The sequence below is a fragment of the Salvia splendens genome, chromosome 7 (genome assembly GCF_004379255.2).
Source record: "Salvia splendens isolate huo1 chromosome 7, SspV2, whole genome shotgun sequence".
Lineage (NCBI taxonomy): Eukaryota > Viridiplantae > Streptophyta > Magnoliopsida > Lamiales > Lamiaceae > Salvia > Salvia splendens.
In genome coordinates, this window is record NC_056038.1 from 30117041 (window position 1) to 30142887 (window position 25847).

The 25847-nt window shown below is 41.7% G+C and overlaps 4 protein-coding genes and 1 long non-coding RNA gene across 5 annotated transcripts; 1 reads left to right on the forward strand and 4 right to left on the reverse strand.

Moving 5' to 3' along the window:
- Window positions 1-900: 900 nt before the first annotated feature.
- LOC121810706 lies at window positions 901-6278 on the reverse strand. Its single transcript, XM_042211455.1, has 9 exons — window positions 6244-6278; window positions 4995-5280; window positions 3201-3263; window positions 2985-3083; window positions 1966-2067; window positions 1701-1806; window positions 1445-1517; window positions 1263-1348; window positions 901-1141 (listed from the first exon to the last, which is right to left on the reverse strand). The coding sequence occupies exons 1-8, from the start codon at window positions 6276-6278 to the stop codon at window positions 1324-1326; spliced, it is 789 nt and encodes a 262-aa protein (XP_042067389.1). The 3' UTR covers window positions 901-1141; window positions 1263-1323.
- A 3451-nt stretch (window positions 6279-9729) lies between these two features.
- LOC121741031 (probable F-box protein At4g22030) lies at window positions 9730-11143 on the forward strand. Its single transcript, XM_042133712.1, has one exon. It carries the CDS (start codon window positions 9778-9780, stop codon window positions 10984-10986), a length of 1209 nt encoding a protein of 402 aa, XP_041989646.1. The 5' UTR covers window positions 9730-9777; the 3' UTR covers window positions 10987-11143.
- An 871-nt stretch (window positions 11144-12014) lies between these two features.
- On the reverse strand, window positions 12015-13929 carry LOC121810708 (aminomethyltransferase, mitochondrial-like). The gene is made up of 3 exons (XM_042211459.1): window positions 13705-13929; window positions 13595-13650; window positions 12015-12510 (listed from the first exon to the last, which is right to left on the reverse strand). The coding sequence occupies exons 1-3, from the start codon at window positions 13927-13929 to the stop codon at window positions 12015-12017; spliced, it is 777 nt and encodes a 258-aa protein (XP_042067393.1).
- A 5150-nt stretch (window positions 13930-19079) lies between these two features.
- LOC121741096 lies at window positions 19080-21092 on the reverse strand. The gene is made up of 2 exons (XR_006037779.1): window positions 20892-21092; window positions 19080-19482 (listed from the first exon to the last, which is right to left on the reverse strand). It is a non-coding gene; the product is annotated as an uncharacterized LOC121741096 (long non-coding RNA).
- Window positions 21093-21261: 169 nt separating this feature from the next.
- Window positions 21262-24466, reverse strand: LOC121811067 (L-ascorbate oxidase homolog). The gene is made up of 8 exons (XM_042211840.1): window positions 24220-24466; window positions 24006-24115; window positions 23002-23272; window positions 22818-22920; window positions 22369-22714; window positions 21900-22265; window positions 21734-21812; window positions 21262-21653 (listed from the first exon to the last, which is right to left on the reverse strand). Exons 1-8 carry the CDS (start codon window positions 24361-24363, stop codon window positions 21441-21443), a joined length of 1632 nt encoding a protein of 543 aa, XP_042067774.1. The 5' UTR covers window positions 24364-24466; the 3' UTR covers window positions 21262-21440.
- Between the last annotated feature and the right edge of the window lie 1381 nt (window positions 24467-25847).

Consider the following 25847-nt stretch of genomic DNA (forward strand, 5'->3'; position numbering starts at 1 on the left):
CTGCATGTTGTTTTCTTAATGTGCAGGTTGAGCGACGATGGGGATGACGGATGTTGAGCAATTAAAGTCAAAATTGTGTTTTTACTTTGCCTTTTGGATGGTGTCGTGTCGTCATACCCGGCATTATCTATCTCTTGGTCTTTTCCGCTGCTTTGTAATCTGATACAATGTTTTCATTTAAACTCTGTTTACTTTATCTTTAGAAATGTCGCTACAGTACATTGTTTTGAAGTGAACTTCCTCTAATTAAACGTTTTCGGGTCAAGTATTCTTGTTCTCCCCTTTCTTCCCCGCTTCTTTAACCCTCCCCTAGTCGCGATCAACCGTGTTTTCTATCCTTAGAAAATGCGGGCGTGACAAAGACTGACTACACATGCATAGCAAATGACAAGGATAAAATAAATTTTAATCATATATGGCGTTCTTCACTATATCGTTAATATATGCAACCATACTCTAAATAAAGAAAATTAAATTGGGTAATGTGTGGCGTAAATATCTCGTGATTGTGTAATTGTGTTCGTTTTGCGTGGATTTTGGACTTTAGCAACTGAAAAATAAGTTACTGGTATCACATTTTTAACATGATTTTCATATATTTAATCAAACAACATCTCTTCATTCATATATATGTTGATTTTATAACCATGTTTTGGGCTTGTAAAATTTTTTTTTCTTGACAACACTAGGAAGCTAACAAGAGCCCGATAGAGTATGAATGACCTAAAAACTACTAATACATGGAGTATACAGATTACTCAAAAGTGTGAACCTTAGCATTTGTAGAATTATATTCCATCATTTAATAAGAGGTAAATAGTACTATAATATACGTTGAATTGAAAAAACAGGTGAGAGTCAAAAAAAAGCAACAGAAGGACAAGGTATGACCAGCAGATCTGGATGAATAAATGTTGAAATATTTCATATTCACATTCAATCCAACGTTATAGGAATCAGAATTAGTTCAAACTTCAAATGCATAATGAAATAATACAGCTTGTAGTTTTGGATGTTGAATACATATATATACATAAAACAAGCTGACAATGTCCAAAACCAAACAAGGCACCTTTCCTCCTCTCCTTCTCAAGGTTTAGCAGGTGCCAGAGATTTCGCTTTTAGATTCAGAAATATTCCCCTGTATAACATGCAAGAAAATCAGATTTTTTTTTTGAAAAAATAACAGAATTTGAATGAAGCATATCATATCTGGGACATGAGGAGCAAATATATTCTCAATGAGGAGGAGAGCATTGTACCAGAAACAAGCAAAGACGCCTTGGACAATAACATGGAATTGCAGTGGAACGTACTGATGATTTACCCATCCAACCACAGGTGGAAACTGCATTATAGTAGCACATATATTAAATACTATATGAACTTATTCCAATAGATCATAAACAGCAAACATTAAAAAAAATTGTTTAACATCTCTTACTGTCCACGATGCATATATATGACAGTTGGATATTCCTTCTTGATTTTAGATTTTGTATGAATCCAGGGTCTCCCTGTGCAAAGTATACTATACAAGTCAAAAAAAATCATATACAGTATACAAATTACTACTGAATTAGTAAATTATGCACACTTTCAAAATATTGCCTACACATGTTATTAACCATGCCTTGAGAAGCGAGAACAGAGGAACGAAGTGAGAATTGTACTTCAAAGTGAGAGAATTATACGGTTACCGATAACATGCATGAGCAAAAGATATTGCAAGCTGAGAGAGGCTGTGGTGTAAATCATAAACATCAGGTTGTTCCAAGGTGAAATTGTAAGTTGCTCCAGTACCACCTGAAAGGTTTCATTTCTGAAATTTACTTAGGGCTATTCATTTATCAAGGTACTAGAAATGTCATACACAAGATTTCTTACTAATGCCAGAAATTGAATGGAATGATGGATTCAGAAATAAGAAACTAACAAGGTAGAGAATACAAGAATCAGGAGTACCTTCTTAGCTACAGTTTTTGTGTCCTTCTTCCCTTTGAAAATTTTATCCAGCAATATGTGGAAATAATGGCTTAAAGGGCATAAATAAGCTGACCCAAATATCTGCATTTTGGGGATTTGGAATCAAATAACAAGTATATGCAGAAACATGACGCCCCTTGAACAACTTGAACACGTCAATAATATCGAAAGAAAAAGTTAGAAACAATGGAAACCTATCAATAAGTGCATGATGTGCATCCATAAAGCTACACTATCTGCAGGGAACTCTTAAACCTCTATCATTATAACTTGGGTACATCATGCCTCTGGAAACCATTGAATTGGCAGTGGTGCCACATATTCATCCTTATGCTATTTGCCCATTGAATTTCAAGCAGAGTGCTTTGGTATAAAAATCATCAATCATGCTGCATTATCTTTCCTTCCAATAGAAAAACAGAATGCTACTTGAAGTTCATAGTTATCACTAATCAGTGTCTAATACCACACTAAATATATTACTCTACTCTCCTGAAATACTAGCATTTTACCTGAGCATATAGAAAATGAAATGAAAGATATATTAAAACCAAATATGCTATTCTACTGAGAGATCCCCTACTAGTCTATTAAGGTGGCATTAACACACGATATTGGAGAAGAAACAGCACCCTGCAAGATTACCGATAATCCCCTAAAGGCTAAAACATACTCCTACTAGGAAGGTCATCTACTAGAGTACTACGGTACTACCTCATCTGCCTAACAATCAATATAGGGGTAAACGTATTGCTCCTACCTCATCTGCCTTACAAATCTAACTAATCAATCACATAAGGAAGGCATCATTAAAGAAAAAACCGTTTAACTTCAACAACTTGAAGAATCCTCATACCGATTCCATAACTGAGGTGTTGTGGATAAATTAGCACAAATGGTAGTCGAATTGAAAAATTGTTTACTTTGGTTGATCAGTGTTAAATTTAGTGGAATCAATACACAACGTGAATAATTAGTAATTTGAGTAAGAAGGATACCACTTTAAGAAGAAGTCGCTTCGGCTGAAGCTTCTGAATGGCTGAAAGCTTTTGCGCTGCAACATCACTCACCGCCGACAGCACTCCCGCCGTTATCATCTTCAATTAAAATTAAACATCTTAAAAATTTTACTACAGGCAACCCTAGAATCCGAAGGGGAAAACAATATAATCAATAACATGAAGCAAAATGTTATAATCAAGGAGAGCGGAGACCTGGGTTCTGAGAGGGTTTCGCTGGAGCTGCAGCAAGTACTGCTGCAGCCTCTTTTTACAAGGCTAAATTCCACGAAGGTACGTCATGAGAGATGATATCCGCCATTTGTACCCGAAAAAAAAACATTTGCAGTGATGGGAAAGACGCGTGAGCCTCTTGCGTGTTTTAACCAAACACGCGACAGTCTCTTGCGTGTATACAAAACACGCGTTACTCTCATGCGTGTTTTAATTAAACACGCATCAAGCTCATGCGTGTTTGAATGAATGAAAAATCGACGCTTCTCCCCTCTTCCTTCACTCCCAGCAGCTCCCTCTGCACGCCCAGCAACGAGACGGCGAATTCGTCATCTAGCCGACGAAAATCGAAGTGAATCCGACATCTAGCTGCTCTCATTCCTCTTGTAAGTGTTGTTAGGTAACTTTTTACCCTTAATTCGATTTTAGTTGGTTATAGATTTATGGTTCATGGTTTGAAATTTTTTGTTGAATTATTGAATTTGTCATTATTGAAATTGGTTTCGAATTTTTGGTGTTAGGATGAATTTGGTGTTGAATTGTGATGAAAGACATATGTTAAAAGACATATTAAACTTTACAATGTTTATCAATCTTATTATTTTGTAATTTGTTCCAATCAAAAAGTATACTTTGCTTAATCGGATTTAGAATAGTTAAAAGCAAATTAGTTGAAAGCACCGTCAACTTTAGATTTGTTTAGTTCTCTTAACAATGAAAATTGATTTGTTTTGATAAACTAAGATTGTTGTTTGATGAAAATTGTTGTTAGTAACTAAGATTTAGTGTTGGATTTGATATCAGAGAATTGAACTATTGAATTTAGAAATATAAGTAAAATATATGGAGTAATGTATACTAATTAATTTTTATATATACACTTAACTAGATGATGAGCTGAAGATCCTTCTATATTATAATTAAACATGTTGTTAATTGTTGATTATATTAGGATGTCGCGATATGGACCAGAAGATCCTTCTGTATTGCATTATCAGCATAGTCATAATCTCGCAAGGCGTGGGCAGACGACGAAACAACTCCTTTCAATATTCGGCGCTTTGAGGGCCATTTTTGGGAAATAGATAATCATCACAGACGCGTGATTGATTATGTCTGTAGATTTGGTTTTGGTGGAGTTTTTAACTGTGGGAAGTCTCTAGATGTAGATCATGCTTTGATCACAGCTTTGGTTGAACGTTGGAGGCCAGAGATACATACATTCCTTCTTCCCGTAGGAGAAACTACTATTACATTACAGGACGTTCAAGTATTATGGGCTCTACGTGTAGATGGAGTACCCTTTACAGGGAATGGTTATTGTGAATCTGGGTGGAAGAGTTTATGTGATGAACTGTTGGGCTTCTATCCCCTTCAAAGCGAGATGAAGGAAAACGGTATCTTGGCATTGGCTCTAATACATAGGATGGCGATTGAACCGTTAGAAGATGGTCTGGAAGACGAAGCCTACATTCAACGGGCACGTATGATTGTGCTTGAGCTATTGGGGAGGTTGATATTACCCGACGGCTCAGGGTGTAAGATACCTCTGATGTGGTTGACCCAACTTCGAGATGTAGAGGCTGCCTCTATGATTAGTTGGGCGAGTGCTGCACTTGCTACATTATATCATAATCTTTGTGAGGTGTCCATGGGCAAAAGGATAGACATTGGAGGTCCGACAGTACTCCTACAGCTGTGGGTGTGGGAGAGAATGTTCACTTTGAGACCCGATTTTGTGATGGCACGTATACATACAAACAACACTCCATGTACATAATTCTCAACCATCATATCAAGTGTCTCGTCGTCTGTAGAATCTTCACATGATTCTGCACTATAATCAAGATCACTTGGTTGAGAACCATCGGAACCATCACAATCAGAACCATCTGAACCATCACAATTATCAGAACCATCTGAACCATCATAACCATCACATGTCACATTTGGTACATCTAGTTGTTCATCAACCTCCCTCCCAAATGTGTTGAATTCAAAGCTATGATATTCATCATCCGTCCTAGATGTCCCGACATCAAAACTATGATAATCATCTCTCCTAGACGTTCCAACATCATGATGAGTGATAGGTGGTTCAAATTGCAACGCAGTAGTAATCGAAGTATATTCAATAAAAAGTTCAATTTGACGTGGATTTTCAGCAAACATATACTCTAACAAATTATCATCCACTGGTGTAGCTATATAATTCACCACTCCACTAAAAACCACATGATGCCTCCATGTTAAATCAATCGTATGTGCATCCAAATCAATTCCAATTTTTTCACATATCATTGAAACTAGTTGATAATAAGATATCTTTTCACTCAATATAATAAATGATTTTGCACGAGGGGGATCATAAGCAACACCCAACCTGGGAGCTGAATAATTTTCTCATCCCAATATAAACTCACAAACACCATCAAACTTGCAAAATAAGTACGACAAAACATCATATACTCTAAATTCAACATACTTAAATAAATATTGCACAAAATTAAATACGAAAATTCAATACCAAGTTCAATGCTTCGATTATATATTTAGTTTACAATGCATACATATAACTACATCAATGGCCTAAATTCAATGTTTTTCTTGTCACACAATGTCAAATCATGAACCCTAAATCTATACCTAACTAACATATAGCAATGATAATTGAAATTAATGGTAAAAAATTACCTAACACCACTTAAAATAGGAATTAGAGCATCAAAATATCGGATTCACTTCGATATCCGCCGGCTAGAGATGTTGGGTGTCGCTGAGAGTGAGAGAGTGAGCGAGGTGGAAGTGAAGTTTCTGCCGCTTGGACTGGAACATGTATCCAAGGCAAACACGCGAGAGCGTCACGCGTGTTTAATCAAAGACGCGAGAGCGTTATGCGTGTTTATCAAAGACGCGAGAGGCTCACGCGTCTTTCCCATAACTGGAAATGTTTTTTTTTTTTCCGGGTACAAATGGCGGATATCATCTCCCATGACGTACATTCGCGGAATTTACCCCTTTTTACAACTGCACGCCGCCGCTCTCTTCTTCTCTCCGCATATTCGTCAATTGGCATCGGCAACTTCTGGGACTTATCGTGGGCAACTTCTCAGATTCTCCAGCAAATCGAAGCTAAATCGATGTTCAAGCGTTGCCTAACCAGTAGAAAAGAAATTGCGATGAAGAGTGTGAGGAGAGGTTATCAATTGTGGCAGCTTCTCCATATATTTATTGCAAGGGTTAGATGAGGATAATATTAGAAATAACAAAAATATACGAGGGTATGTATAGAATTAAAAGCTATTCCTAATAACCAAACTAAACATCAGAATTTAAACTACAGATACCATAAATGTCAAACCAAACAATAATTACATTTCTTGCATGTCATGAAATGTTAAGGACCGTCCTCCTTAGCGTCGATTTCCCTGGAAAATCAAGAAACGAGATGTCGTCGTTGTCGAGCGCCCAACGTTGGGTCGTGACTTGGACGGCAAAAAGGGGCGGTTGAGCGCTAGATCAGCCTCGTCGGCAACCTTAGGAGATGTTTCTTATTTGCTACTCAATTGAGCCAAAAGAATGATAATTTCATATATTGATTGAATGAATAAAGTGATAACAATAACTCATATTTATAATGCTACTGACTTAATGAACAAGAAAACAAAGATATAGAAAATAGATATGTAAATCCCTAATATATCTAAACTAAATAATAATAGTATAAGACTCGTATCAACTCCCCCACGGTTAAAATCCACCTTATCCTCAAGGTGGGAACCACGAAGCAAAAAGGAGAGTTGAAATCAGAAGCTTCGGCATGGCAACTCCTCCTGGATCAAACACACATCGAACAGCTGACCGTCTCCCTTCTTCACCTCCATAAAAAATCAACAAAGGTAGACTACTGTGGTCGACCAAATTCAACGCTAAAATGGAAAGTTCTGCCACACAGTCATGAATGCTCAAACACGGCGTGTTATTTCGCAGAAGAATCAACCTTGGATCGACGTCGAGCGATGTTGAACGTTGATTCAGACTTGTAACATCACCAACATTCAAATCTTTATAGACACAAGCACTTTCGTGGAAAACAGTGTAATCACCAATAGAACCATCCTCCTCTTTATCTTCTAGCAATGTCTTCTCCTTTTCACCAATCTTCTCATCATATACCCCAACGAGCACTTGCGGTGACTCATTGTCGTTCTTGACAATCCCTTTGTTCTTGACAAACTCTCCAGGGGACTCATTGTTTGGAACATCAAGAGGAGCGCCATCATTGTGAACATCGATAATGTCATTGGGAACATCATCACCGAATACTATCGTGGGAGTATTATCAGTTTCTCTTCGGCTAAATTCTCATCTTGAATGTTCTCCTCAAACTCCTCCCCATCATCCGCATAACAGAGAATGCGTTGTTTACACACATGTCCCATCACCCATTTCTCGGGACAGTGCCAGCAGAGACCCAACCTGGACCGTTCTGACTTCTTCGCCTGGGAGACCCGTATTAGCGGCAGGCGTGGCTACTCCGGAGTTTGACTGGTCACACGTGCAGGCTGACTGTACAGGTCCCGCGTTGGCTTTTCGGTGAAGTAGCGGGGCTGGTGGGAGGCGGGCTGGACTCACGCTCTTACCTCCTCCCGAGGGCGAGGTCGGTCCCAGCACGTCTCCGAGCGTCGGGCCCGGTCAACGGTCCGGTAGCTGCGGTCCTGCTGTTGCGCTGGTGGGTCCCAGCACGATGGGCGGTGTCGTTGCGTTGCGGTTGTCGGGTAGCGATCAAACCCTAATTGGGTCTGATGATCTCCGCGATCAGATAGGTGCCCACCCCTCTCGACGTAGCCACCGCGGTGTTGGGGCCAAGCGTCTTGCGCGCGAGCGCGGCACCCGATGGCCTGGTATCTCGGCCGTGGGCGACAATCAGGTGGATCCAAGTGGTGTGAGACGTAGGGTGATTCTGGATCAGGCCACGACGGCGGGCGGAGTACTTCCACCCGGCTGCTCGGAGGGTCCCAACTGGTTACACGGCGAGGTTGGGTCGGCTGGTAGGGACGGAATGGTTGTGTGGCCTGAGGGAAGTCATATTGACGACGGCGATAGCCGGCGTAGTCGTATGACATGTTGACGGACTGAATCGTGGTTGCGGTAGAAATGGTGGTGATTTATTTGGAGATATGGATGAACGCAGACGGAGGATGCTGAGCTCTCAATGAAAGCACCAGTTGTTAAGGACCGTCCTCCTTAACGTCGATTTCCCCGGAAAATCAAGAAACGAGATGTCGTCGTTGTCGAGCGCCCAACGTTGGGTCGTGACTTGGACGACGAAAAGAGGCGGTTGAGCGCGAGATCAGCCTCGTCGACAACCTTAGGAGATGTTTCTTGTTTGCTACTCAATTGAGCCAAAAGAATGATAATTTCATATATTGATTGAATGAATAAAGTGATAACAATAACTCCTATTTATAATGCTACTGACTTAATGAATAAGAAAACAAAAATATAGAAAAAAGATATGTAAATCCCTAATATATCTAAACTAAATAATAATAGTATAAGACTCATATCAGAGAATAGGGCCTAAGCCTCCCTTTTCTTGAGAAACCATAAACTCTTCTAATTCATTTTGGCCAATTCTATAATTTTTATTTTATGTTTTTCTTTTATTATATTGTTTGTGAAATTTTCAGTGTAGCATTAGATCCCATGTACGACAAGTTTTAACTACAACAACAATTTTGTAATGTATCCCGCTCAACTAACACAAATAGAGAACATTTTCTTATTCTATATCACGCTATCGTCGCACAAATTCAACCAACTTATGTGCAATATTTTCAAAATTCAAAAACTTGGGATATAAGTAAACAAATAATTAAATAGAGACTGAAAAGGATACAATTATAGATAAAATTCAGAAGAAATCTATATCTGCCGAGGAACGTGAATTGAAAAGGTAAAATTATTTGACCAAAGAACATGCGATTTCCTGGCATTAGAAGTAGCAATGATGATGCATACCAATTTGAATCACCCCCCAAAAAAAATCGAAATCACTTGCTTAACGAAAATTCTTGCATAATTCCATTTTTCTGCAACAAAAATTCTTGCATGATAATTTTTATAAAAAAAACTTATGTTCGTGTCATATGGTTTCATGCATCTATCTCTCATCTGATTAAACTTCCCAAATCAAGGGACATCAAATTAAAATTTGAGATGTCTTGACGCATGACATCACCATGTACGTCACCCAAGTGCCCAAATTTCACCTCAATATGCTGGGTCCATATTACTGGGCCACGCGAACCATTTATTAGAATATTATTTGCAAGAACGGGTCAGCCCTAATCGGCCGTCAAGATAACTTCAATTTTCTTTCCTAGTCAGTATATACATTTCTAAATAATACTAATAATAATAAGAAGAAAGATTGACATTAGTTTGTCCATGCAATATAAATACATATGCAGACATTGCAACATACCAAACCTAATTACCCTTGGTACTTAGAGATAGCAAAGAAGAAAAAGGGCAAACTTATTGTTATTCATCAATGGCTGCACTATCTTCAATTCCTTCATCAATCTCTTGTGCCAAAAATTCCATATCAAAGAAAAGAATTATCATCACAAATGCAACCAAACCCACAAAATTTATAAATATGTCTTTAGATATGAAGTCAGATGATGATAAATTAACCGCCAAAATTTCCCCCCAAAACGACGTCGCGGCAATTCCGATCACTCTCCAGCCATGCAGCCACAACACGGCCACTGCCACGGCCAAGCTCTACGCTGTGTTGGAGGCCGTGGCGGACAGGGTCGAAATGCACGCGAATATCGGCGAGCAGCGCCGCAACTGGAACTCGCTTCTGCTGAACTCCATCAACATGATGACCCTCACAGCCACCGCCATGGCCGGCCTCTCCGCCGCCGCCGCACATGCGCCGGTTCTTCCCCTGAAGGCGTCCTCCGCCGGGCTGTTCGCGGCGGCCGCAGCGATGACGGCGGCGGTGAACAAGCTCCAACCCTCGCAGCTCGCTGAAGAGCAGCGCAACGCCACCAGATTGTTCAAGCAACTGCACGAAGAGATCCAAACGGCACTGATCCTAACCGATCTCATTACCGAAACCGACGTCGCAAGCGCGATGGAGAGAGTTCTAGCTCTCGACAGAGCGTACCCTCTCCCCCTGATCGGAGCGATGTTGGAGAAGTTCCCTGCGGAGCTAGAGGCGGCCGTGTGGTGGCCGCCGCTGAAAAAGTCCGAGAACGGAGGATGGCGCAAGGAGGAGATGAGGGAGATTGTTAGGGTTTTGAAGGAAAAGGATAAACAGGATTATCTCAAGCTAGGCAACACAGCTCTCAAACTGAACAAGATGTTGGCGGTTTTAGGGCCGGTGTTTACCGGAGCGGCGGCGGTTGGATCTGCTTTTTCGGATTCTTCTTCTGGCGTTGGAGCGTTGGCCGTGGCTGTTGCGGTTGGAGGAGGCGCCTTGGCTACGATAGTGAATAGTGTAGAGCATGGGGGACAGGTGGGGATGGTGGTGGAGATGTATAGGAATTGTGCTGGATTTTTTCAGAATATGGAGGAATCTATTGAATCCGCCATTGGAGAGGAAGGAGTTGAGAGCAGAGAAGACGGTGAGTTGATGGAAATGAAGGTTTCGTTGCAGTTGGGGAGGAGTGTGTCGCAGCTCAAAGATTTGGCTTCATCTCGGCAACATGGAACTGACATTGATGAATTTGCGAGCAAATTATTATGATATTTTTGTGAAAGTAATTCTTTTATTTTTTTAACATATAGTATTATTTTGTAGTATTAGTATATTCAATTAATTTGTATCTGTTGGTTATATAAATATAAGTATCTCTGTGTGGGTTTTCTTCAATTTTAATTATAAAAACAGCACTAGTACGTGCATTTGAATAGAACATAAAAATATGTTGCGAAAGACTTTGACTGGAACATTAGTAGTACATCACAATGTTTGAAATTTTATTACCACATCAGTTTAATTATGGCCAATTTAAAGCTAAAGTCATATTTTGTGAGAGGTTTTACTTAATTTTATACAAGGTGAAAATCCGAAATGGTCAAAATAAATAATTAAAAATAAAATTGGTTAGCTATTCATTACAAAAAGTTAGCCATGATCAATAAAATCTACTAGTTGGAGAAGACCGCAGCAACTTATAGACGACTGCGAAGGTAAAACATGAATACTTGACCCGGTTTAAGGAATAATATGTCAGTCTATTTTTAATTAGTTTGTCCTTTACTGAATTATTTCAATTATCTGTAATAAAGTCATAATTCATTCCGTTTCTATGGGAGTTGACATAGTCGGATAATTAGACTAACCCTTATACTTACACAACCATATTTACTATTGGTAATGTTTTGTATCATTTGCATGCTTTTTTAACAAAATCACAGACAAAACGCAGTAAGCTAGCTATTTTACTACATTATATACTTATATGCTAGTTACAATGTATTGGGAAAAATGATTTACATACCAAGAAAGTTTATGTCAAAATTTATTTATGGGTGGTAATATTTCATAACACAAGCAAACAGGCCTATTTACTTCAACAAACATCACCGATCGAATTGCAGAGGCACCTTATCAACTTCTAACTCCTACAAAAATATCAATCCAAATGCAAATGAAAAGAAAAAACAAAAAAAATCTCATGATATGAAATTTGATAGTTGATTGCAGCATTTTGAGTTCACCAGAAAAAACACCACCTCAGAAGCAACAGTTATTCGACAAGTAAGAAAGAATCAAGATGCCTTGTAATACTTGGTGGGAACAAAAGGCATTTTAGTTATGGATCCATCGTAGGACTTCCCTCGTACGACAATCTTTAGTTTGGTGCCATTCTTGTGGTGTCCGGATTTCACATACCCCATGGCTATACTTTTCTTAAGACAAGGGCTGAACCCTCCACTGGTAACTTCGCCTATGTTTTGGCCCTTGTCGTCTTGAATCTGACAGTGACTCCTGGCAGGCGGGCCAGCAGAGAAGATCCCGACTCTGCTGATAGATGGCCCTTGTTCGATCTGCTTCAGTATCACTTCTGCACCCAAGAATCCGCCTTCCGCCCTTCTTCGCTTCCCTATGGCCCATGTGAGTCCTGCTTCTACTGGGGTTGTGTGTTGCTCCATGTCATTTCCATACAAGCACAAGACAGCCTCCAGACGAAGACTGTCTCTAGCACCTAACCCTGTTAGCCTCACTTTGCCTTCTATTTCTCCAGAATTGCTTTTGCCAGATCGACTGCATTCTCAGACGGGACTGATATTTCAAAGCCATCTTCACCGGTGTACCTGAAAATTTATCAGCTTAACCAACTCTTTCTTTTTTTAAGGACTGCAAATGTTTTACTTCATTTATACTTGGTTTAAATTTGAATTTACTAGTAAAACGAATTTCTGCTTTTTTCACTCCGTCTTTTATGTGAGAAAATGAAGGTAGCATTATGCAATGATAAAATGTACTAGTAAATAACATTCAAGTGAAGCTACAATTTTCCACTCATAGAATATCGACTAGCATTTAAAAGGTCAATGTCAGAAGGAGATAGAACAACTTTAGTTCAAATATATTGACCACAGAAACTAAAAATTGCCTAAACTCATATTTTAGCACAAGCACTGCATGTGATAATTTGTGTGTGTGTGTGAGAGAGAGAGAGAGAGAGAGAGAGAGAGAGAGAGAGAGAGAGAGAGAGAGAGAGAGAGAGAGAGAGAGAGTATAGAGACCTAGTAGATATGAGAGTCGAAGACGCTTCCGTCGATAGCTATGACTTCGATAAGATATAGATAGATCTAGATACTAGATAGAGAGATGCAGACGGAGAGAGAGAGAGTTGGCGGGTCTACAAAAGGGGGAACCGCCAAGTATTGTGGCCAACCGAGTCAGAGGAAAAGGGGGAAGAAAGAAGGAGAGAAGGCGCGCACCAATCTCGGCTATAGTTAGGTTGTTAGGGGATTTAAATTCAAATTTAAGTTGTTGCAGATTCTGTTTAATTGTTGCTGATTTTTCTCTATTGTAAGTCTATATATTAAAGTTTCAAAATAACGAGAAGTATCTTGGGAATTTAGTATTGGACGATCGTAGTATTGTAGGCCTCCTTTGTGAGGATTTCCTTTGGGTGTTCATTTCAATTTCCATATCAATAAAGCCGAGAGTTCTTCTATTTTGAGTGAGTGTTGGGAGTTTATTTCTTCCTCTGCGAAATTTACAGAGCACCTCTTGTGCTCTTCCTACTGACCGGTACCTTTACTCTATCAATTGGTGCGGTGACGATTGTTAACACACGTAATACGGACACACGACTGGAGGGATTAGAGAAGGTCACCGGAGATCTGAAAAAAAAACAGAGACAGTGACCGCCATGGTCGATGAACTCAATATCTAGTGTTCGAAAACGGGTGAGCAAGTTACAGCAATTGGGGCTCAACTCGAGACCTTTATGGCAAAGATCCGAACTGCTCTCGCCACAGGATCTTCTTCCAAATCAACAGATCCACCTACGAATGATGATCCAACCGGGAGCACGACAACAACAAGGGGCAATTTAACCCTGTCTATGCCTACATTTGACGGAACAAATGCTACCGCTTGGCTCGCGCGCGCGGAGCAATATTTCTTGGTGTCCAAAACCTCCACTGAAAAGCAATTGGACATTGCCATGGTGGCCTTAGCTGGGCCAGCCTTGCCATGGTTCCAACTTCTGCGATGCCGTCTTCCGACACTCAGTTGGGAACAGTTCCAACGGGAGTTAATGAAACGTTTCGGTGATCAATGTTATCAAATAGCGGATATGGCAGACGCTCAGTTGGGAACAGTTCCAACGGAAGTTAATGAAACGTTTCGGTGATCAATGTTATCAAATTGCGGATATAGCGGCGCCATGGCGCTATGGCATGGCGTTCTGTGGTGGAAATGCTATAGCAACATGGCGCTGCCATAGCACCGCCATATCCGCCATTTGACAACATTGCGTGTGTACCCCATTTAGGAATGGGGCATTATGCAAGAAACACGGATGTTAGAGCTGTATTTTATGCTTTATTAATTGTTTTAAGAGTTTTAGATGTTATATTTTTGTTATTTTCTAATTTTTGAATTATGTATAAATAATAAGTATTATTTTATTTATTTAATTATTGACCGCCATATCCACCATACTAATACGCCAATACTAATACGCCATATCCCTATGGTGGTTTTTAGGCGAACCGCCATAAGCCGCCATACGAGATTGATAACACTGTCGGTGATAAAATGGCTCTAGACGGCTATGAGACTTTCACCTCAACCCAACAAAAGGGCTCACTCGTCGAGTTCGTAGCAGCTTTCGAGGCCCGTCTTGCCCAAATCCCGGATCTAGCGGATCACCAATATCTGGGGTTCTTTTTGGCAGCTCTTCGCCCAGAGATTCAGATGCTCCTGAAGGCAGCGCAAATTACTTCTTATTCACACGCGGTGCAAATGGCCTTGCAACTGGATCAGCTCCCCGGTACTCGGCTGATGAGCAACCCCCCTTCATCCGCAGTTCTGCCGCCACAGGGAATGTCCCGCCCGAATCCAAAGGTTTTTTCCCCGACGCATGCGTCGTTCTCCTCTTCAGGACCTAACCACCCCAGGCGCTTCCGAAATTTATCTTCCGAGGAGTATAAAAAGCACATCGCCGCCGGCACCTGCTTCAAATGTAGCCTCAAGTTTGGCCCCACTCATCGCTGTCCCCCAAAGACTCTCAACGTTCTCGTCATCGACGAAGATGATCCTATGTATGACGATACGGAGAGCGAGAACCAGATTGATAATGGGGTCCAACTGGAGCTCCAGCTATCGGAACTATCTTGTAACGGCTTGGATACCTCCCGCACTATGAAGTTGTTCGGCGGCATCGATACCCAAAAAGTCCTGGCCATGGTCGACAGCGGGGCAAGTCACTGTTTCATCTCAGATCATCTGGACAGTCTCCTGCAGCTCCCAATCATGCCCACAGCACCCTACTCCGTCACGCTAGGTAACGGGTCGACGGTCAGAGCTTCTGGCATCTGCCATGCAGTACCTCTTCTTTTGGCATCCGAAAAATTTTCCTTGTCCTGTTATGTATTTCCATTGAGGAATATTGATATTATTTTAGGAGTTTCTTGGTTAGAGACACTTGGCTATGTGGTCGCGAACTGGAAACGTTCGTCTATGTAGTTTTTCATCGGTGATCGGTGGGTGACGATTGAGGGAGACCCGTCCCTTACTCGTCGGGCATGCTCTTCTTCTGACATTAAGAGGCTGGAGGATGGCGACTCGTGCTGGGTCCTACACTCCTTGGAGGCCCCGGGTCACACGACAGATTTTGGGTTAGACCCTTCGCTACTGCTTGCCGAGCCTGATCGGCTGCTATCACTGGTTGACGGGTTCCCTCGGGCGGTCCACCCCTCGACGGCACTGCCATCTCATCGCCACACTGACCACCAGATCCCACTGAAACCAGGCTCACAGCCGGTCTCGGTCAGGCCTTACCGCTATAATCACGCTCAAAAAGATGAGATGGAGCGTTTGGTGGCAGAGATGCTCGACTCGGGGTCATACAACCAAGCACCAGCCCGTACTACAGCCCGGTGTTACTTGTGAAAAAGAAGGATGGGTTGTGGTGTTTCTGTGTCGACTACAGGGAATTGAACAAGCGCACAGTGCCAGATAAATACCCGATTCCAATTATCCAAGAGCTCCTTGACGAGCTACATGGGTCCTGCTGGTTCAGCAAGCTCGATCTAACAGCCGGGTATCATCAAATCCGAGTGGCCGCCCTCGATGTGCACAAGACCGCTTTCCGTACGCACTCAGGACACTATGAATTCCTCGTTATGCCATTCGGCCTAACAAATGCCCCCACCACCTTCCAGAGTCTAATGAATGAAATCTTCCGACCTTTCCTTCGTAAGTCTGTCCTGGTATTCTTTGATGGCATTTTGATCTACAACAACTCCTGGGATGCACACTTATCTCATCTTCGGCTGGTTTTCACCGTCCTCGAGGACCACTCCTTGATAATTAACCCAAAGAAGTGCCTCCTTGGGCAGCGCCAAGTTGAGTATCTCGGTCATGTGGTGTCAGCGGCAGGGGTGAGCATGGACCCCACCAAGGTATCGGCAGTGCTACGTTGGCCGACACCCACCACTCTAAAAGGAGTTCGGGGTTTCCTTGGGTTGACAGGCTACTATCGGCGTTTCGTTCGCGACTATGGAAAAATCGCGGCGCCTCTCACCCAGCTCCTCAAGAAGCCAATTGACACTGCCCGAAAGGCAAAATGGACCAAGCCCTCCGAAGCGGAGCAGGCTTTCCACACCCTAAAAACGGCCTTAACATCTGCCCCGTTGCTAAGGATGCCGGATTTCACCAAGGAATTTGTTATTGAATGTGAAGCATCGGGCCACGAGTTGGGGGCGGTTCTTATGCAGGATCGGCAGCCAGTGGCCTACTTTAGCAAGACTTTATCGGGGCGTTGGCTTACAAAGTCGGCATATGAGAAGGAGTTGATGGCCTTGGTTCTCGCTATACATCACAGGCGTCCTTATCTGTTTAGCCGTCGTTTCATAGTCCACACCGACCAAAGGAGTTTAAAGCACCTCCTTGCGCAGCCTCTGTCCACACCTGCGCAACAGAATTGGGCGGCGAAATTGCTCGGATATGATTTCTCTATCGTCTACAAAGAGGGAAAGACGAACCGGGCAGCAGATGCCCTGTCTCGGCGGGATGATGAAGCGGTAGAATTCTCAGCTATTTCCCGACCTACATGGCCTGATTGGTCAAGGTTCCAGTCTTCCCTAGGCACGGACCCAGTACTGCCCAAAATCAAGGCTGATTTGGAACTAGGCCAGCCGGGACTAGCTCACTATGAATTAATTCATGGTGTACTCTTCTATAAGGGGCGCATCGCTGTACTGGCCAACTCCCCTTGGATTCAACAGCTAATTTCCAAGTTCCACGCCACCCCCACCGGCGGTCATGCTGGGGCATATCGTACTTACCGTCGCCTTGCCTCAAACGTGTATTGGCCTGGAATGATGAAGCATATTACTCACTTTGTGGCTGCATGTGCAATTTGTCAAAAAAATAAATCTGATACCCAAGCGCCGGTCGGCCTCCTTGTTCCGCTTCCCATTCCAGAGCGCGTTTGGGAGGATTTGAGCATGGACTTCCTATGTCCGGCGGCGTCGACTGTATTTTTGTCGTCGTGGATCGTCTCTCTAAGTACACCCACTTCATCGCCCTTCGCCACCCGTTCTCTGCCAAGCAAGTCACTGATCTTTTCACTAAAGAGATCGTTCGTCTGCATGGGATCCCAAACTCCATAGTTTCGGATCGCGACCCTATCTTTTTGAGTTCGTTCTGGCGCGAATTATTCCGGGCTACTGGTACAAAACTAAGAATGTGTTCGGCTTATCACCCGGAGACGGATGGCCAAACCGAGGTGTTGAATCGATGCCTGCAGACTTACCTGCGTTGCTTTGCATCCGAGCTCCCCAAACAATGGCACAAATGGCTTGCGTGGGCTGAATATTGCTACAACACGAGCGCCTACCCCGTGTCGGGAACCACCCCTTTTGAGGTAGTTTATGGCATGCCCCCGCCTTGGTTGCACAGTTTTTTACCCGGTGAAATCCGTGCGCAGGCAGTAGTGGACTCCCTCCGGTCTCGCGACTAGGCGCTGACATTTGCTCCGAGCCCAACAGAGAATGGCTGCATCGGCCAACAAACACCGTAGGGACGTTGAGTACGCAATGGGCGATCTAGTCTATCTAAAGTTCCGTCCTTACCGCCACTCATCCCTGTTCCCAGCTCCTAATCGAAAGTTGTCTCCTCGCATCGGGTAGTTCCGTCCTTACACTCATCCCTGTACGCAATGGGCGATCCAGTGGAAGCTCGCATTGGCGAAGCGGCTTATCGCCTTAAACTACCCGATGTCTCTCGCATTCACCCGGTATTTCACGTCTCGTTGTTGAAACGAGCGATTGGCTCTGCAGCGCCGTACATCGAACATCCAGAGGCTCTGATGGATGCCGAGTCACCGCTTCTACCAGAGGAGGTACTGGGAGAGCGGATGGTCACACGGGACGTGAGTCAGATACCCCAGTTACTAATCAAGTGGTCAGGCCAATCGGTCGACGAAACCACATGGGTGGATACGTTGAATTTACAAGGTCAATTTCCTTACCTCCGCCTTGCGGGCAAGGCTGTTTCGCCAACCCGGGCAGTTAATACGAGTTGGCGGGTCTACAAAAGGGGGAACCGCCAAGTATTGTGGCCAACCGAGTCAGAGGAAAAGGGGAAGAATGAAGGAGAGAAGACGCGCACCAATCTCGGCTATAGTTAGGTTGTTAGGGGATTTAAATTCAAATTTAAGTTGTTGTAGATTCTGTTTAATTGTTGCTGATTTTTCTCTATTGTAAGTCTATATATATTAAAGTTCCAAAATAACGAGAAGTATCTTGGGAATTTAGTATTGGACGATCGTAGTATCGTAGGCCTCCTTTGTGAGGATTTCCTTTGGGTGTTCATTTCAATTTCCATCTCAATAAAGCCGAGAGTTCTTCTATTTTGAGTGAGTGTTGGGAGTTTATTTCTTCCTCTGCGAAATTTACAGAGCACCTCTTGTGCTCTTCCTACTGACCGGTACCTTTACTCTATCAAGAGAGACTCTATGTTAAAACAAGAGAGTAAGAGCCTGGTGGAAATCTCAACGCATGGCCCAAACCTGCCAAAATTCCTCATCCATTATGGACGCACTTTGATCATTTCAATTGCTCTGGTATATATATTAGAGAGACTACTGTGTAAAACTTTCATCATATTTCATAAATATCAGCATGACTGCTGCAGAAAAGCAGCATTCCTAGAATCCAGGTCTTATGAAGAAATTCTAACAACTCAATGACTACTCAGTAAATATTATGAAAAGAGATACAGTCTTTTCCTTTAAGACTCAGACCACACATATGTGAAACATCAAAGAGGCTGCCGTTTTCCCTGCAGTTCAACGTTGAGGCTATAATCGAGTCTTTGTACTGAATCGGCATGCTCCAGCCTGCAAAAGGGACCATCTTCTCGCCATGAGCAACGTGGAAGTCGTACAGAACACCAGCGAGCAACTGTTTTCTCATCGGACTGGGCCAAGCGGCGGGTAATTGATTGACCAAGTTGCCACAATACCCCTCCCCTCATATTTCTAAGTACCTGATCGCAAGAAAATGATGAGATTTACTAAAGATAGGCTAATTCAGACGAGCATTCTTACGAAAAAGCATATTCCCTAACAAATGCACTATCAAGGTTGTGAGATGTGATTATAGATTAAAAAGAAGAGATAACTCATCAAGAAAAACATAGACAAAGAAAGTAAAGCTCTTGATAAGGCTTAAAATCACGTCTTTTGGAATTAGCTAGTCAGCAGTGAGGCTTTATAGCATACAGATCCGATTCTAATCTTGATGAAGCGTGATGAGAAAGACCATCTCACCAACCAACCCAGAGCGAGAAAAAAAAAACAACATGAGCAAGAAAAAAAAAACGATCTTGAGTAAATCCATTTACAAAAATGCATGTATAATGCATAAGATTGAAGAGAGGCACAACATTCAGTACCTCAGCAATTGATGGAGGATTTTTTTTTCTTGAAAACGGGGGTTAATTCTTTTTTAGTTCTAGGGTGTTTTTTACATTCCATAAGTGTACTGGGCTTTTTTTAAATTCCGGCTTTGGGAGAGACGCATGACCCACATGCGTCGCCCGTTAATGAAACGCGTGATCATGATGTGGTTTAGTGTAAGACGCATGATCTTAATGCGTCTTTCAATTTTTTTATTTTAATTGAACGACGCATGTAAAACGCATGACACACATGCGTCTTCTTCTCTGGAATCCTCCAAAAACATTGTCTTCGTCTTCGAAAGGGCTTAGCGTGAGTATCTTGCACGCCCCCATCGGAGTCCGGATGAGAGATTTATGACCATTATACGAAAGTCGCGCATTGAAGCGCGGATGACTCCAAAAGACATGTCCTCGTCATTGGTCGATGAATGTCCTTGGTGGGGTTGATCAAATGATGCGAAATTATTCGTAACAAGCATTAAATGCACTTTTTATAATCGGATCTATATTGTAAATTACGTGCTACTCCCTCTGTCCTTGAAAGTTTGTCCCATTTTTCTATTTCCGTCTGTCCCACAGAATTTTTCTCATTTCACTTTTTATCATTTTTGGTAGTGGACCTCATATTCCACTAACTCATTCCTACTCACATTTTATTGTAAAACTAATATATAAAAGTAGGACCTAACTTTTTCAAACTCAATTTTCATTACATTTCTTAAAACTTGTGCACGGTCAAAATGAGACGAATTATCCAGGACGGAGGGAGTATATGGAGATGAACGTGCTGCAAGGTTATGATTTTATCAATTAATTTTGAAGTTTGCGTGAAAAATGGAAGTTTTAAGTTCATGATATTAGTAAGTTCGAGTTTGGTTGCATATTAGTCGGACAAATTACCACACTTATAAGAGTAAGATAAATTTCAGTAATGGCATTACAACTGAAAACCATCTTTATCACTGGCATTGAGAATCCTCAAGGAAGCGATGTACCTTGAGCCAAGTCACCGATATCGCCACCACCACCGCCAGCAAATCTTCCACCAACTCCACCGCTCCCCTATCCACCAAAGAAGCCCGGATAGGGGCGGAAGTGGGGACGGAAAAACGCCGTCTCCATGTCAGCCCCACTCTCTATGGTCCTGCCACTGATGGCGCTCACAAATGCTGCAACAATCACTAGGAAGAACACGATCTTCATTGCCATTTTCAGTTTCTGAAGAAGATGGAATGGATGGTCTGCTTTATATAGGCTACTAGCATTCATCCCAAATTAGTTTGGGTCAGCTACTTTCAACTTGTTATAAATTTTGCAGCACTCGCACATTTGGTGGCTATTTGTTGGGGAACATGAAAAACGATTAACTCTTCCTCATCAATTACTTAAATTCTTACTGCATAATGTGGTAATTTCCATTCAGTTGGAATCAATGTGGTACAACATTCAAGAATCAAAATGTAAAAACTGAGAGCTCAAGTTGAGCTGCTTCGCTTCGCCTACGGTAAGCTCAGTCACCCTCTCGTGACGATGAATGCAGTCTTCTACAAAGGTCTGGTGTGATGCCCTCTCGCTCGCCCACAAAGAATAGCGTTTTTCGGAATAGGGAGCTCATCTCTATAAGATTTTGATGGGGTGTAAACCTTAAGGTACAACTGCTGCCCCAAATACTGCCTCGCCAAGTCCTCAGATCTTATGTTCCACATTCCCACATTGTCCAAAGCTACATAAACAGCAGTCCAAGATCTTGGATACACCTGCCATTACATTTAATCATATGATTAGAGTTGAATGCAAAAGCAAAAAAACAATCTTTTCTTCTTATGGTTTAGCTCACTTGAGTGGTGCAGCGGGCAATGGTGTCTCTCAAGTTGTAGCGTGATCTGCTTGCTTCAGTCCACTGCCCTCCGTCCATTCTATTTAATTCACATGTACAGTTAGCAAATTAGGAAGAGGATGAGATATATATGCATTCTAACAGGGTTGATGAACTCAAAACTCACCCAACAACAAAGAATGAATATCCATCCATGTGCCATGACTGCACAGTTTTTTCCCAGTTCTGAAACACAATCTCTACGTAATCCCGGAAGTTAGCTTGGATGACAGAGGTAGCAAGATACGCATTTCCCCAATTAGGTCTTTCGGAGATGCTTCCAATGCTATACACACCTCCAATGTTGAAGTAGTCCGCCAGCTTCAAAGGGGTGTCAGGGGGGGTATACGACACTCCATTCACTGCATATCGTTGCTTTCCATTGATATACACAGCAGAGTTGGCAAGCATGATGGTCCTAACCGGTTTCACCTGCCCGTAGTGGTACGATCCCTGTGGATTGGGTCGAGGCCCGCTTGCTGTCAAGTTCCGACTGTTTCATCAACATCCAACCATCAGAATTTCACTTTCAAAACATCATATCTTCACTAAAACAGTCACAAGAATTGCTTATAAAGTGTAAGAGCCTTCATTACCGTATGGATCTTGCCTGGTTCAGAGACCACTCAATCTCAGTGGTGGGTCCACCAGGGGGACGACCATAAACTTTTGTGACTGAGTTACGGTAATGGAGGATAGCGGCGTTGGTGAGAACTTTGGAGGTGAAACGAGTTGAGACCACAACGTAGTAGTCCTTTGGTAGCTGGTTTGCTGTGACCAAGACTGAGTAAGACTGGCCTAGATGGACATCCAGAGAGGAGTAAGTATTCTGGACTGTGTGAGATCCTTCTACTTCCACCAGCTTCATCAAGTGCCCTTGAATCCTGAAGTTGAGGGATGTAGCAGTCCCAACATTCGATATCCTGAATCTGTATGTTTTACCTGCAAAATAGTTGAAACTTTGTGTTCACAAAGACAGAAAAGGCATGCTAAAGATATGCAAGAGCTACTATTTTTAACTTCTAAATTCAGTTAGTTGAATCACCTTGTTCAACAGTGAATGTATATCCATTCCAACCACGACCGTTGATAATGATGCCATCGGGGAAGGGGAGAGTGTGACCACCATTCACAAAATATCTCAGTTGCTGCAAGAACATGATTTGTGAGAAAGATGTGCAGTGATTCCATCAAATCCACTCAACACAAATGTCAAAAGATTGGCTTACTCTCTGACTTCTCTTGTACCAATCCCCAGCAAGTACAACGTGATCCCCAGCAGGTGGGGGGAATGGTACAGGAATTCGAGGACGACTGTAGATTTTGATGCTCCCATATCCTCCAGCAGCCTTATGGATTCCAAGTGATGGGAAGTAGAAGTAAGTCCCAATCTGATCTTTTGCTTGGAGGGCATAAGTGAAGTTTCTACGGGGCAGGATCGGACAGTTTGTACCAGATACTCCATCCTGCCAGGAATTCCTTCTTTGCTGCAATCCATTCCTGTCAAAGATGGTGGAAATCAGGAGACCACACAAGAGCTGCTCAGTTGTGAAAACTGTACATGCACTCGAAATAGAGAGTCCTTTCTAGAAAATACAATCTATAATTAATTATAGCTGTTCTGAAAAAGGACAAATGCAATATACATTACAACAGTGACATTACTTTACTATAACCAAGAAACATCAGATTCAGTCAATGACTTCAATATATAAGTTAGCTCATAAACATATCACATAATTTGAGGGGCCATTACTCCAAGAATGGATCAAGAAAGAGAGTTATCAATTTGGCACAAACACCTGGCCCTACACGATATCCCACTTACACATGTTTATTCACAGAATTAAGTTTATACTATATATAAATGATAAAAATGGCAGAGATCCATAGATCTAGCTAGCACGTACGAAGTGGCGAGAAACATAATGGACTAATTAATTTCTGCACCCAAAAACCCTGATAGAGCTTTTGCATCAGAAGGGAGTTCTAATAACAAACATAAAACACAGAAAGTCCATTAACAAGATAATCTTTCCAGAGTTTTTGTTTTTGTTGATAGAAGTGAAGAAATATTTTCAAGAAATGAGAAGTTTAAACCAATCAAAATGTTATAATCTTGGCCAAAGAAAGGTCCTTTGCATTAACGGCAACTTAAAAAGCAATTAAACAAGTGTGATATCTGAAAGTGTTGAATGCGAGAATAATGAAACGGAATGAAGAATGCAGTTACCATGAAAGGAGAAAGGGCTCATTCAAGTAGTTGTAAACACTGATGATCAAGTTGTCATTGGTGATGCAATCGATGGTCGGCCCCGGAAACTGCCCATTAATCAGAATTCCCTGCAACACACATTCCCCCCAAAAAAACTTCAAGAAAAATCTCACCAAGAAACACACACATACAGAGAGAGAGAGATAGAAGATAAAGAAGAAGAAAGATGGACCTGTTGTTTGACGCCGATAGGATAAATGTCGCCGTAGGTGATTTTCCAAGTGTAGTATCTGTAGGGGTTGTCGGCATTGACGGCAAGAAGCAGTGCTAGGGCGACGATGAGAGAACACGCGGCGGTGTAGCCTCTCATGGACATGGTGGTGGTGTGTTGAAACAGTTTCGGTTTCTAGCAGAATATTTCTGTTTTGAGAATACGCGGGAAAAAGTAGTTACTCTTTTTGCCCCTTTTCTTTCTTGAAGATGGGATTGGGAGGAGAAAAATATGCAAAGGGGAATAAGGGGAAGGACGTATATATATATGAATATGTGTTAGCTGAGGCTGAGTTGCTCTGCAACATCTGATTTGGCCGGCTTCCTTCTCACCCGTAGTATCATGAAATGACGGATTTACCCCTACCCGATCAATTTCGTCTCACTATTTATAATTGTTAATCCTCCCGAAATACTAATTGTTAATCCTCACTATTTATGGGATTCTAAATTATTGATCAGCTATCAAATACAGAAATTTGAACTTCTATGGTAGTACAACATTTAAAAATTTTCCACACTCCAAAAAATATGCTTTAGCTTGTCTACCGACATAATTTCATCTCATCAAAAAATATAAAGACATCATTCAAACAATGTGATTACAAAGAGTTTTTTATTATTCAATAATTTTGTTACACTTGTGTTATTTCAAGTGTCACATTCAATTTGAGGAAATAATAAAGAATTTTAATTATGTTAATTAGTTGCATAATTTTCTTTGACTTCTTTTCTCTCTCTATAAACATACGTTGCCACAATTTATAGTCTAATCACATCTATTTATTAATAGTAATTTTCAAATAAATGAAAACTTGTGTTAGTTAATCGTCTCGACTTTTTAGAGTCATTGACTTGCAACACTAGTTCATTTGTTTACCATTACAACATCCTCAGTCCTCACAAAGAAAGCAATAGAGTACTATTTTTCATTATTAATAAACAGAATAGTCCACCAATCTTCATGTGTGTATACCTTAAGAGATGGTCACGACATTGCACGATCATTAAAATAAAATAGAATTGACAGTGGGTCACATGAAGTGCTATATTAACTCTACATCAAATATGTGACATGTATTAAAATTAGACTTGTCCAGCCTTCATATATTAATGGTGGAGAATTTACAAAACGCAGTCGACCAAGTTAAGCCTTGATTAGATGTAGAGAGGTGAAAAAGCATGTGATTGCAATTAGTGGCGAAATTTCTTCTTATTTTTTTAATAATTAAAACATATGAACTAGAACATGTATGTAACGATTAAGGCGATTAGTGGCAGGATTGATTCAGCTGGGCTCATGCGCCGACTAACCCATCGTCACCTCATGAGAACCGAAAAATTTCATTAAAACTTACCATTTGAATTGACGTTGATTTCATGGGTGTGGCTACTTCGCATCAACTATTTGAGGTTGAAGTTTCACTTTCATCGTTTATTTGTGATCCACTCTCACAGCATATAACGACAACCTTCCTAATTATGTTTGACTCCACGAATTTCTTGGATTCGCCAATTAGTGTGGAGAGATAGTCAACTAGAGGACTAATCCCCTATCCCAACAGTAACACACTAAACAGTAGGGGACTG